The sequence below is a fragment of the Etheostoma spectabile genome, unplaced genomic scaffold, assembly GCF_008692095.1.
Source record: "Etheostoma spectabile isolate EspeVRDwgs_2016 unplaced genomic scaffold, UIUC_Espe_1.0 scaffold00018781, whole genome shotgun sequence".
Lineage (NCBI taxonomy): Eukaryota > Metazoa > Chordata > Actinopteri > Perciformes > Percidae > Etheostoma > Etheostoma spectabile.
This window is the reverse complement of record NW_022604460.1, coordinates 13,265-26,114: the sequence shown is the minus strand read 5'-3', so window position 1 is coordinate 26,114 and position 12,850 is coordinate 13,265. Positions and strand designations below refer to the sequence as shown.

Here is a 12,850-nt window from a genome sequence, read left to right as displayed (position 1 = left end):
TCTCTGCATGATCAAATATTATTCTGTGAAGCGTCTCCCAAACAGAAAATACTAGATTATGTCCGTAAGTTCCGCGAGCGTTTGCGGCGTGCTAATGCTCTCGCTAAAGACAGTCTTAGGAAATCACAAACCACGATGAAACGTTACTACGACCGCTCAGCTGTGCGCCGTCAATTTGAACCAGGAGATCAGGTTTTGGCATTGTTGCCCACTCCGACTTCAGGCCTATCTGCAAAGTTTGCAGGACCTTATGTCATTAAAGACAGACTTAGTGACACTAATTATGTGCTTAGTACTCCTGACCGTAGACGCAAAAACCGAGTTTGTCATGTAAACATGCTCAAACGTTATCATACAGCTGATGTTCCAGCTTCGTCTGCCGTTCATACCGGTCACAGGGTTGCTGCCCTTATTGTGACTGACACTCCTTATGAAGACGATATACGTGTCCCACCACTTATGGCTGCGCGTCTTCCTAATTCAGCGGCACTCGATAACTTGTCGACACAGTTAGTACATTTAACTGCAGCACAACAAGAGGATATAGAGAGTTTAGTTAGCCGATACCAGTGTTTGTTCAGTGATATTCCGTCCTGCACTAAAGTGCTTAAACATGACATAGACGTGCAAGATGCGCGTCCGATTAAGCAGCATGCTTATCGCGTTAACCCGTTTAAGCGAGAACTGATGAAACAGGAGGTAGAGTATCTCCTTAAAAACGGATTAGCCACTGTAAGCGCCAGCTCTTGGAGTTCCCCTTGTTTGGTGGAAGCTAAGCCCGATGGGACTCCAAGGTTCATTACAGACTTCCGTAAAGTAAACGCCGTCACAGTCAAAGATTCGTATCCCCTCCCGCGGATGGAGGACTGTATTGACAATTTGGGTGCCGCCAAGTTTGTCAGTAAACTAGACTTATTAAAGGGTTACTGGCAGGTACCTTTAACGGACCGTGCCGCTGAAATTTCCGCCTTCGTTACCCCTGATAACTTCTGTCAATACAAGGTTATGGCTTTTGGTATGTGTAATGCACCCGCTACATTTCAGAGGTTAGTTGACACTGTGTTAGTAGGCTTGCCCAACTGTAACGCCTATTTGGATGATTTGTTGATTTATGCAGAGACATGGGAAAAACACATGAGCGTGTTGGAGAAGGTCTTTGAACGTTTGGCCCGCGCCACGCTGACCCTAAATTTAGCTAAATGTGAATTTGGGAGAGCTACCGTTACGTATCTTGGACAGCAGGTAGGACAGGGTCAGGTGCGACCTATTGAGGCTAAAGTTGCCGCTATTAGAGATTGTCCCATCCCCAAAACACGGAAAGCGTTGCGACAATTTTTGGGGATGGCTGGTTATTACAGGAGTTACTGTCGTAACTTCTCCAGTGTTGCTCATCCTCTAACCAGTCTAACAAGTCCTAAAGTAGACTTCGTGTGGACTCAGGAATGTCAGGTTGCATTCGATAGCGTTAAAGCGTTGCTCAGTCATTCTCCTGTGCTCGCTGCGCCTAGCTTTTCCAAACCATTTACACTTGAGGTGGACGCCAGCGCGGTGGGTGCAGGGGCTGTTCTGTTACAGGAAGGGATGGATGGAGTTGATCATCCTGTAGCATATTACTCGCGTAAGTTCAACAGACACCAAGCCAACTATTCCACCATTGAAAAGGAAACTCTTGCTCTGTTGTTATCTCTTCAGCATTTTGAAGTCTATGTAGGATCTACTGCTCTGCCCGTCGTTGTGTACACTGATCATAATCCCCTTGTTTTCCTGTCTCGCATGTTCAACCACAACCAGCGACTCATGCGCTGGGCTCTGCTTGTGCAGGATTACAACTTAAAAATACTTCATAAGAAAGGCTCTGACAATGTGGTAGCTGATGCTTTATCTAGGTTGTGATGCTGTTATTATGTGTTCTGTTATGATATCAAGTCCTGTGGCTTGCATTTTAAGGGGGAGGGTGTTACGGCTCCTGCCTTTTTGGGATAGTTTAGCACTTGTGTTTCAGAGATGTAAATCAGTCTGTGTGGTTGCCCGGAGAGGATTGGCTGGCGTGATGGCTCCGCCCACTTCCCTGTTCCAGGCCCTGCTGTGGATTGGCGCGGCTGCTGGAGATCCGGCCAATCAACATCCTCCAACAGACACCGGGAGAGTTTAAAAAGAGCTGGGATCCTTCAGTCCGGGCGGCTGAACGTTCAGTTCAGTCTGCCACACGGTCCTGCTAGAGATTGTTTGAGAAACCATTGTGCTAGAGATTGTTTGAGAAACATTGTGCTAGCGTTTGTTTGAGAAACGATTTTGTTAGAGAGTGTTTGAGAAGCTATTGTGCTAGAGATTGTTTGAGAAACTATTTTGCTAGAAACAATTGTTATTAGAAAGCTAGTTAAATCCTATTTTGTGGTAAGCCTTTGTTTTTTGGTCTTTTATTATCTGTATTATATTTAATAAGTTAATGGGTGCTGTGCTTCTTTGGTTTGTTTAGGATAATCTTTGTTTATTAGGCAGCACCCATTATCTCTCTTTGTGTTTGTTTATTGAAGTGATTAAACTTCCTTTAAGTTACTACAACCTTGTTGCCCTCTGTCTTTGATTATCCACATTCATCCTTGTTTATGTTACGCCCATCTTTAACAACGGGCCAGGTCGTAACACAATAGAAAAGGATTGAGTTAGTGCTACTTGTCATTCTACTGAGCATTTTTCAAAAGCTGAGTTCAGTACTGAACTTGCCCGGACATGCTTGCTGATATACCACGCCTTCTAAGAAGAGCGGGAGAAACTTGGCGTGTTTCCAATATCTCTACTCGAATCGTGTTACTGTGCGTCCGTTTTCCACTGCGAGGCGAGCCGTGGCCGGTCATCATAGCAGAAAACGGCAGCAACCCAACGCAACACACACACAGAAAGTCAAAAGTTTTTTTTTTGCCACAGCCAGAAAGCAAATCAGTTTCTAAATGAACCTGGAGGCTGGCAAAAAAAAAAACGCTGGATAAACTTGTTACCGGTAAACACGGCGGGCTTGTTCAGGACACCCCCAGCTCGACTGAGTTCGCAAGAAAATACTTGGTGAGTCTCTTTCTGTGTTTCATTTGCATGTAGTAACTGTATTGACAGACATAATTTGTTTTCACGCACTCAAATTGAAGTTGTAGCTTTTCCTAAGCTAATTCACCAACTGTTGAGTTAGCTTACATTAGCAAGCTAGTCTTAACAGCACCATGCTTCAGAGCAGTTTTTTGCATCTTTTGTATCCAGTGGTAGCTTAACGGCACTGAACTGCCATTAATGTTAGCATTCTGAAAAAGCATGGTGTAAGACAAAAGCCAAATTCTGTGCAGTTTTTTGTAAGTAGATTTCATAGTTTTAAAATGAATTGGAGTTGTAAAATTTGCAAATTTGAAACACCAAGAAGGACTGAGCTGTTAAAACATTATAGACTTAGACATGCCCATGGTGGACAATTTCTCCCTTGTCTTTATTGGGAGTGTTATTGCTCTTTTAAAATATGGGGCAGTTGAAATCCAGACTCTCCGCTCTGCGCTAAACTGCCTGCTAACAAATGAAGCAGAGAAAAAAATGAGATTTGCAAAACAAAAACTATATGAACACGGTGACAAGCCTGGGAAATATTTGTCATACGTGATCAAAAAGAAATCAGACTCTCAAAATATAGCATTCATTAACGACAGGAATGGCAAACAACTCTTTGACTCAGATTATATTAACAACACCTTCAAAAGATTTTACGAAAATCTCTACGAGTCTTAGATCTCTAATGACACTACAGAGCTAATGGACACCTTTTTTTCCAACTTTAACCTTCCTTGTGTTACAGAAATCCAAAAATCAACATTAGACAGTCCTATAACCATTAAGGAAGTCACGGAAGCTATTGGAGGTCTGCAGTCTGGAAAAACAGCAGGGCCTGACTCTCTTATTGTAGAATTTTACAAGGAGTTCATCACCCTACTGGTCGAACCGCTGCTACACATGTTTAACGACTCTTTTCGAAAAGGTCACTTGCCCATGTCATTGAGGGAAGCCAACATATCTCTAATACTTAAAAAAAATAAACCACCGGAAGATTGTGCCTCGTACAGGCTAATTTCCTTATTAAATGTAGACTTAAAGATCCTTTCAAAAATAGTAGCGAAACGTTTGGAGATCCTACTCCCAACACTTATCAATGAGGATCAAACTGGCTTCATTAAGGGACGTTGCTCCTTTAATAACATGCGTAGGTTGCTCAACGTGATCCAGCTCTTCAATCAAAGTGCAATGCCTGGTCTAGTTGTTTCCCTAGACGCCGAAAAGGCATTTGATCTCGTTGAGTGGTCATATCTTTTCTACACTATGAGAAAGTTTGGCCTGGGGATAAATTTTGTTAATTGGATCAGAATACTTTACAGCGAGCCTTGCTCAGCTGTTATTACTAATGGTTTACGATCGCCAAATTTCCGGGTGCAAAGGGGAACACGCCAAGGCTGCCCCCTATCGCCCCTGCTTTTTGCTCTGGTTATGGAGCCTCTGGCAGAGGCGGTGCGGACCCATGGGGGGATATGTGGTCTGACCATTGGGGAGAGACAACACAAGATTTCTTTATATGCTGACGACGTGCTCATATTTCAATCTCAGCCTGAGGACTCTATCCCGCATCTCATAGAGACCATTAACAGGTTTGGGGACTTTTCGGGCTATAAAATCAATTTCAACAAATCTGAGGTCATGCCACTAGGCACATTAAAACGTCAACCATCTATACTTGCTCCATTTCCTTTCACTTGGTCCCCAGAAGGATTTTCATACCTGGGAATAAGAATTACCCCCTCATTTGACAAAATGTATAAGGCCAATTTCATCCCCTTATTTGAACGGATTCGGTTGGACCTTGAAAGATGGAGAGCGCTGCCTCTCTCGTGGTTGGGCCGCGTGTCTCTTCTAAAAATGAATGTCTTGCCTTGACTTCTATATCCCATACAAATGATTCCAGTTCTTTTTCTCCGTAAAACAATTAAGGCTCTAAATGGGTGGCTAAGTTCTTTTACATGGGCAGGAAGGAAACCACGCTTACAAATTTCTACACTGTGCCTCCCGTCCACGAGTGGAGGCCTTGATCTCCCGGACATACGAAAGTATCAGATCAGTGCTCACATGCGTGCTGCTGCTGATTGGACAGGGGGCCTGCTTCTCTGTGGCTTGATATAGAAAGCTCTATGTCCAGGTTCCCTTTAAAAACTTACTTTTTTTGGGGAAAAACTATACTATAAAACGTACTGCAGTAACCCCATTACTATTAACACTGTGAGGGCATGGCAAATGGTCCAAAAACTTGAGGACAGGTTCCAAATTATATCTCCTCTTACACCTATTTGTGATAACCCGATGTTTCTACCTGGCGCCATGGACTCTGGCTTCAAAATACGGTCAAAAAAGGGAATTCGTACGCTTTCTGACTTGATGGAAGGTAACACATTATTATCATTCTCCCAACTATTGGATAAATATGATATTGGGAGGCAGGATTTCTTTCGTTATTTGCAAATTAGAGATTTCATACAGAAAAAAACCGCACTCGATGTGGACCAAACAATTTCAGTGTGTGAAAAACAGCTTTTTTCCCCCAGGGTAAAAACTTTAAAGTCTTTTACAACTTGCTGAAAGAGCACCCCTTACCAAATACATTTCACCTAAAAGAAGTTTGGGAAAAGGAATTGCAGTGGGCAATAAATCAGGAGGGATGGGATGAGGTTTGGAAGAATGTAAAGTCTTTAAGTATTTGCAATCGGGTTAAGTCCATACAATTTAAAATTTTACACCGTGCGCACATTTCTCCTTCTCAGCGAAGTAAATTCAATGCAAGCCTCACCATTTTGTCTAAAATGTAGAGTGGATATTGGTAGTCTTACACATTGTTACTGGTCCTGCAGGGAAATTCAACATTTTTGGCATATAATAAAATGTGAATTAGATAAGATTTTCTCTGTTTGCACACAATTTAACCCATTGTATTTACTACTTGGTTTAACCGACGCCGGTATTACTGCTAAATATCAGCGTCAACTCTACAGAATGCTTACTTTTTGTGCAAGAAAATGTGTGGTATTGAATTGGATTTCTGACATAGTACCAAGTAAATCACAATGGCTAAATATAGTACTGGACTATATATCTCTGGACTACTTGACGAGCAAACTGCACGATAAAGAAAACTTTTATAAAGTTTGGGAACCTTTTACGTCTTATGTAGGTTTTGAAACTTCGGTTCTTCTTCGGAGAGGATTTGTAATTTGAGGATGACCGAATTGTAAACATCTGAAATGTTTTGGTATAGACCATTTGTTTTCCATTGCCGTCTTTTTTTTTTTTCCTTCTTTTCTCTTTGGTAGGTATGTATGTGTACGCATATGCTCGTATATAGGTATGTAACTTTAAGAGCTGGATTGTTCTCTTGTTCTTGTCTTGTATTGTATTTGTTTGTTTGTCAAAACGTTGAAAACCAATAAATATAATTATAAAAAAAAAAACTAAAAAAACCTAAAATTCATAAATTTAAATCATAAAATTTTAAACCCAGGTTATTTTTGTTAATAGAAACTCATTTCTGATAAAGAAACTTAACATGTAAAATTTGAAGTGTTGATCCCAAAGTGATCACCTTTTTGTGCAATTGTTTTAGTTTGGAGGCATGCATAAAGTAATGGCAAAAAGAAACAGTTGTGCTTCCAGGCAGATTAAATCATTCATAGCTTAGAATTTATCAGAGTATGGTATGGTAAAATCAGTTCAGTTTAATATCACCACAGTTATAAGTAGGTAAATAAAGAAACATGTCAAAGGCGCGTCAGGTTGGCGGCCTGGTCGCCCAGCGTCAGGTTGGCGGCCTGGTCGCCCAGCGTCAGGTTGGCGGCCTGGTCGCCCAGCGTCTGGTTGGCGGCCTGGTCGCCCAGCGTCTGGTTGGCAGCCTGGTCGCCCAGCGTCTGGTTGGCAGCCTGGTCGCCCAGCGTCTGGTTGGCAGCCTGGTCGCCCAGCGTCTGGTTGGCAGCCTGGTCGCCCAGCGTCTGGTTGGCAGCCTGGTCGCCCAGCGTCTGGTTGGCAGCCTGGTCGCCCAGCGTCTGGTTGGCAGCCTGGTCGCCCAGCGTCTGGTTGGCAGCCTGGTCGCCCAGCGTCTGGTTGGCAGCCTGGTCGCCCAGCGTCTGGTTGGCAGCCTGGTCGCCCAGCGTCTGGTTGGCAGCCTGGTCGCCCAGCGTCTGGTTGGCAGCCTGGTCGCCCAGCGTCTGGTTGGCAGCCTGGTCGCCCAGCGTCTGGTTGGCAGCCTGGTCGCCCAGCGTCTGGTTGGCAGCCTGGTCGCCCAGCGTCTGGTTGGCAGCCTGGTCGCCCAGCGTCTGGTTGGCAGCCTGGTCGCCCAGCGTCTGGTTGGCAGCCTGGTCGCCCAGCGTCTGGTTGGCAGCCTGGTCGCCCAGCGTCTGGTTGGCAGCCTGGTCGCCCAGCGTCTGGTTGGCAGCCTGGTCGCCCAGCGTCTGGTTGGCAGCCTGGTCGCCCAGCGTCTGGTTGGCAGCCTGGTCGCCCAGCGTCTGGTTGGCAGCCTGGTCGCCCAGCGTCTGGTTGGCAGCCTGGTCGCCCAGCGTCTGGTTGGCAGCCTGGTCGCCCAGCGTCTGGTGGCAGCCTGGTCGCCCAGCGTCTGGTGGCAGCCTGGTCGCCCAGCGTCTGGTTGGCAGCCTGGTCGCCCAGCGTCTGGTTGGCAGCCTGGTCGCCCAGCGTCTGGTTGGCAGCCTGGTCGCCCAGCGTCTGGTTGGCAGCCTGGTCGCCCAGCGTCTGGTTGGCAGCCTGGTCGCCCAGCGTCTGGTTGGCAGCCTGGTCGCCCAGCGTCTGGTTGGCAGCCTGGTCGCCCAGCGTCTGGTTGGCAGCCTGGTCGCCCAGCGTCTGGTTGGCAGCCTGGTCGCCCAGCGTCTGGTTGGCAGCCTGGTCGCCCAGCGTCTGGTTGGCAGCCTGGTCGCCCAGCGTCTGGTTGGCAGCCTGGTCGCCCAGCGTCTGGTTGGCAGCCTGGTCGCCCAGCGTCTGGTTGGCAGCCTGGTCGCCCAGCGTCTGGTTGGCAGCCTGGTCGCCCAGCGTCTGGTTGGCAGCCTGGTCGCCCAGCGTCTGGTTGGCAGCCTGGTCGCCCAGCGTCTGGTTGGCAGCCTGGTCGCCAGCGTCTGGTTGGCAGCCTGGTCGCCCAGCGTCTGGTTGGCAGCCTGGTCGCCCAGCGTCTGGTTGGCAGCCTGGTCGCCCAGCGTCTGGTTGGCAGCCTGGTCGCCCAGCGTCTGGTTGGCAGCCTGGTCGCCCAGCGTCTGGTTGGCAGCCTGGTCGCCCAGCGTCTGGTTGGCAGCCTGGTCGCCCAGCGTCTGGTTGGCAGCCTGGTCGCCCAGCGTCTGGTTGGCAGCCTGGTCGCCCAGCGTCTGGTTGGCAGCCTGGTCGCCCAGCGTCTGGTTGGCAGCCTGGTCGCCCAGCGTCTGGTTGGCAGCCTGGTCGCCCAGCGTCTGGTTGGCAGCCTGGTCGCCCAGCGTCTGGTTGGCAGCCTGGTCGCCCAGCGTCTGGTTGGCAGCCTGGTCGCCCAGCGTCTGGTTGGCAGCCTGGTCGCCCAGCGTCTGGTTGGCAGCCTGGTCGCCCAGCGTCTGGTTGGCAGCCTGGTCGCCCAGCGTCTGGTTGGCAGCCTGGTCGCCCAGCGTCTGGTTGGCAGCCTGGTCGCCCAGCGTCTGGTTGGCAGCCTGGTCGCCCAGCGTCTGGTTGGCAGCCTGGTCGCCCAGCGTCTGGTTGGCAGCCTGGTCGCCCAGCGTCTGGTTGGCAGCCTGGTCGCCCAGCGTCTGGTTGGCAGCCTGGTCGCCCAGCGTCTGGTTGGCAGCCTGGTCGCCCAGCGTCTGGTTGGTTTCGAGCCGTTTGGGTCCGTTCAGGGGCAATTGAACATCTGCGAGTTTTTGAATAGCTGCCTCAGCTTCCACTTCATTGGTTTCCAGTTGTGCTGAAAAATATGAAGAAATCGTTAAGTCCCAACTACCCTTGACAATAATACTGTAAATAATTTACCATTAAGGCTTCTTCGTTTTTTATTAAAAAGCAAAGCAAGTATTAAGACTTCCCTTTTAAGACTTTATAGCCCCAAAAGACTTCATTGGTAATTAGGCCAGTTAAGTTTGCTTACAACATTACAGAATCTGAATTGAGATTAAGCTAGCACAGCAGTTGTGTTCATGTGCTGCATTCACTTGGTTTGGGAAATCCACGATCTATACAAAGCTACCTTAGCTATTCTGTTGCTTTTGAGAGCAAATAGCCACACAATATAAAAAGAGTTTAATCTTAATTTATTTTTCATGTAACTGTTGGACACTTGCAATATTAGACAATACGGTGTGAGTGATGTGGCTATAGGCCGAGGTTGAGTAAGCACCAATTGTTGTATTCAATAAATACATGAATGTCTGATTAATTAAGCCAGCTTTATACCCACATTGTATGGTCAAAATAGTTTAAACATGGGTTGGAATCCCCCATTCCAAAAGCCAGACAACTTAACCTTATTTACTACATTGTGCATTGTACATTCACAGAACCTGCTCACCTTCTTTAGCAGCTTGGATCAACTTGGACTCCATTGACTGGAGAAGTGCGAAGGCCCTCTTCATGGAGAGATCATTGGGAGACACATCTGTAGCAGAAAATAAATTCAGTTAGTATCCGTAAGTAGCTCTTGAAAGAGTCTGTCACTAACGTTCTTACCTCTAATCATTCTCCTCTGCAGCTCATCATCATGTCTTTCATTTGTGCCGCCAACTGGCAAACTTAAGCCTAAGGACAATGCAACTGCTGTTAATCAAATGTTTCTGCTGTTTGACGCCACATATCATGAACTTGCTAAATTTCAATTCAGTAATTGTGTAATTTACCCTACTCTTTACATTTGTTATACTCCACTACATATTTGAATACAAGCTTCAAACAGAAGAAATGTAACAACCTTTGTTAATCCAAACAGTCAGCGCACAAACAACAAAGACCCAAACAGCTGCCATCACTCCTGTCACCAAGAGAAACTAGTTCCTGTGCTACATGCCAGGTAAAAACCCATCATGCAGGTAGCACAGCTGTTGCTGATCAGCTCTGATTGGCTCTCTCTGCAGAGTCAGTGCTAGTTGAGATTCAGCCCATGAAAAATGGTAATTTGGAAGCAAGGGACATGTACAGACTATATTGTAAAGAAAGTCCAGGAAGTTGTGTTTTTTACAAGAAAGAAAGTCAATGATGTTTGTCTGAACACTGTTAGACTTTTTTTTGTAAATTTGCGTTAACTTACTGGCAACGTGCTGTAACTTCCTGATTACAGTATCATAACTGTACATGTTTTTTTACAGTATAATACCCTTACTGTAACTTATTTTTACAATAGTATAAATATCCTTGGTTTTACTGTTTAAAGAACCCCACAGTGGCAAAGCCCCAGGGATTGATTAAATTCGTTGAGAAATATTTTAAGGAGAGGCTGTCTTGGTTGACATACCTCTTTAACATTGCGTGGAGGTTTGTGGCAGTGCCTAAGGAGTGGCAGACCAGGGTGGTTGCTCCCCTCTTCAAGAAGAACGGCATCTGCCCATTACAGGAGTATCACTATGCTCAGGCTCCTTGGTAAACTCTACTCCAAGGTGCTGGAAAGTCAAGTTTAGCCAATCCTCAGCAAGGAGTGTACCAATGTATGTAATATTTCAGGAGTTGGCAGTTGGCATTTGAACCCACGCCTCCAGAGAGACTGGAGCCTTAATCCAGCGCCTTAGACCGCTCGGCCACACTACCTGCAAGTATCACTTCCCCAAATCGTGACAAACACAAGGAACGTAACTAACGGTATGCTTGTCAATGTTATTGGAACAAAACGTTTGTAAGGGAAAAGCCAATACTTACATACTAAAAAATGTTATCACTCTTTGTCATTTTTCTCTGGCATTGTTGATTTTAGAATATTGTAACCAATGAGTAGGGTTAGGTCTGTGTGAATATGGGCTGAGCATTTACCTGGGCTGAATTTGTGAACATCTTCTTTTGCATATTCACTGTAAAGAGCCATTACTCCTCCAACTGCCAACTATTGTTCCAGAGACAATAGGATATACAGTTTTAGATTGCAAGGTAACTGTCCAAGACCAAAGACTTCAATGAAATACCTCAGGGGATCAAAACAGTTTGTCAAAGTGGGAAAGTTCATGTTTTTTGATTAGAAATTCGAGCACAGTTGTTCATCTACCATTCAAAAACAAAAGTACGATCATGAAACGCATATAACTTAGATTACCTAACTACAGCTCTGATTCAATACAGGCCAATGTCAGAGATCGTACAGATCTTTCTTCAGACCTTCACCGGCTAAATACCTATTCCCATACCGGTAGTTGAACCCGGGCCACCTGGGTGAAAACCAGGAATCCTAACCGCTAGACCATATGGGACTGACCACATATTAATAACAGGGATTTCATGAATCAATTCATAGTCTGGCTGGAAACAGGCCTTCTCTTGAACGTGAATGAAGACGCTTCTTAAGTAAGTTTTATCTTGAAGCTTTTGAGTGGTCTTTAGGTTTTTATCTGCTTTAACTATTACCGGACAGCGGGGGCACGGAGCAGAGCAGAGCGGCCGTTAGGGAGGAATCCTCCTCCGTGTTCAGCTCCGTTTTGAACTGGCGTTAAAAAACTTAACGTTGGAACTTTATGACAGGACGAATAAATCCATCAAATCAAGTCCCCTTAAATCAGCATGTGGCCTTGTTTTATTTCAGGTAGTCAGCATGGAGCTGTTCCACATTCCCAGACATTTAAAACGAGTCAATCATTGGCGTTATTCTACGAGTCAGATGAATAAATCAGCTGTTTGCTATTTGAGCTGCTCTGTTTCCTGCTGCTCCGTCATTCTTTAGTGTCCTCTGGAAACAGGTTGCTGTCCTTTATGTTTCTTTTGGATGACATCATCAGTGTCTTTGCTTTAGTCTGAAGAAACTCCAACAGATTTAAAACCACATGCAGTCACAGAAAATACAAACAGGGAATAGAAAATGTCAGACAAAGAATATGAAATGAAAAGTCCCCAAAGTAAGAAAACATAATGTTAATTTACCAAACAACAAGAACTGGAGAGCATCCAATTAAACATGGCCGACTTCCAGTATGTCGGTAATGAAGAGAAGAATGTTTGGACTTATTACAGATTAATTTTATTTTTTATTTAACCTTTATTAAACCAGGAACAATCCCAATGAGCTACAATAACTATTCTTCTAGGGAGTCCTGCCGAGACAGGCGGCAATAAGTTTCATAAAACATAAAAGACAGGACAATGGTTCCATACTACACCACAAATCTCTATAGATACTACAACACGAACAAGACAATACACTTAACTTAAGCTAATGCAGACATACAACTTTAAGGGCACCTTGTTAAAATCAATTACACTGTTCAGGCAGAGTTGACTTTAAAAGGTTTTAAACTGAATTTGACCTAAAGTCCAAATTTAGACCTTCCACACATTGGTTGTTAAACCATGGACCGTGACCGGTGTTTGCAAGGGTTGCTCAGAGCTGAGGCTCCGCATCCTCCTCTGCATTTTACAATAACAATCAGGTCATTCTTTCTCATTCAACGTCAGTCATTTTATTTGTTACCACTGTGACTTAGTGAAATGTCTGCAGGCGCAAAAAGGTCCTGGAAAAGATACAAATGTTCTTCAATAAGCGGTCCACAACGCAGTAAAGTAAGCATTGCTGCAACACATCAGGACAGAGCTTGAGAGGCAGGGAGACAACAGGCAGATAAGAAACCTGCATTGATGACGAGAAGAA

At 45.6% G+C, this 12,850-nt stretch overlaps 1 protein-coding gene and 1 non-coding gene across 2 annotated transcripts; both read right to left on the bottom strand.

The window, feature by feature from the left end:
• Positions 1-2,011: 2,011 nt before the first annotated feature.
• LOC116682000 (circumsporozoite protein-like) lies at positions 2,012-10,014 on the bottom strand. Its single transcript, XM_032509697.1, has 5 exons — positions 9,983-10,014; positions 9,745-9,813; positions 9,587-9,673; positions 8,695-8,986; positions 2,012-2,126 (listed from the first exon to the last, which is right to left on the bottom strand). Exons 2-5 carry the CDS (start codon positions 9,752-9,754, stop codon positions 2,012-2,014), a joined length of 504 nt encoding a protein of 167 aa, XP_032365588.1. The 5' UTR covers positions 9,755-9,813; positions 9,983-10,014.
• A 1,376-nt stretch (positions 10,015-11,390) lies between these two features.
• On the bottom strand, positions 11,391-11,462 carry trnae-uuc (transfer RNA glutamic acid (anticodon UUC)). The gene has a single exon. It is a non-coding gene; the product is annotated as a tRNA-Glu (tRNA).
• Positions 11,463-12,850: the final 1,388 nt, after the last annotated feature.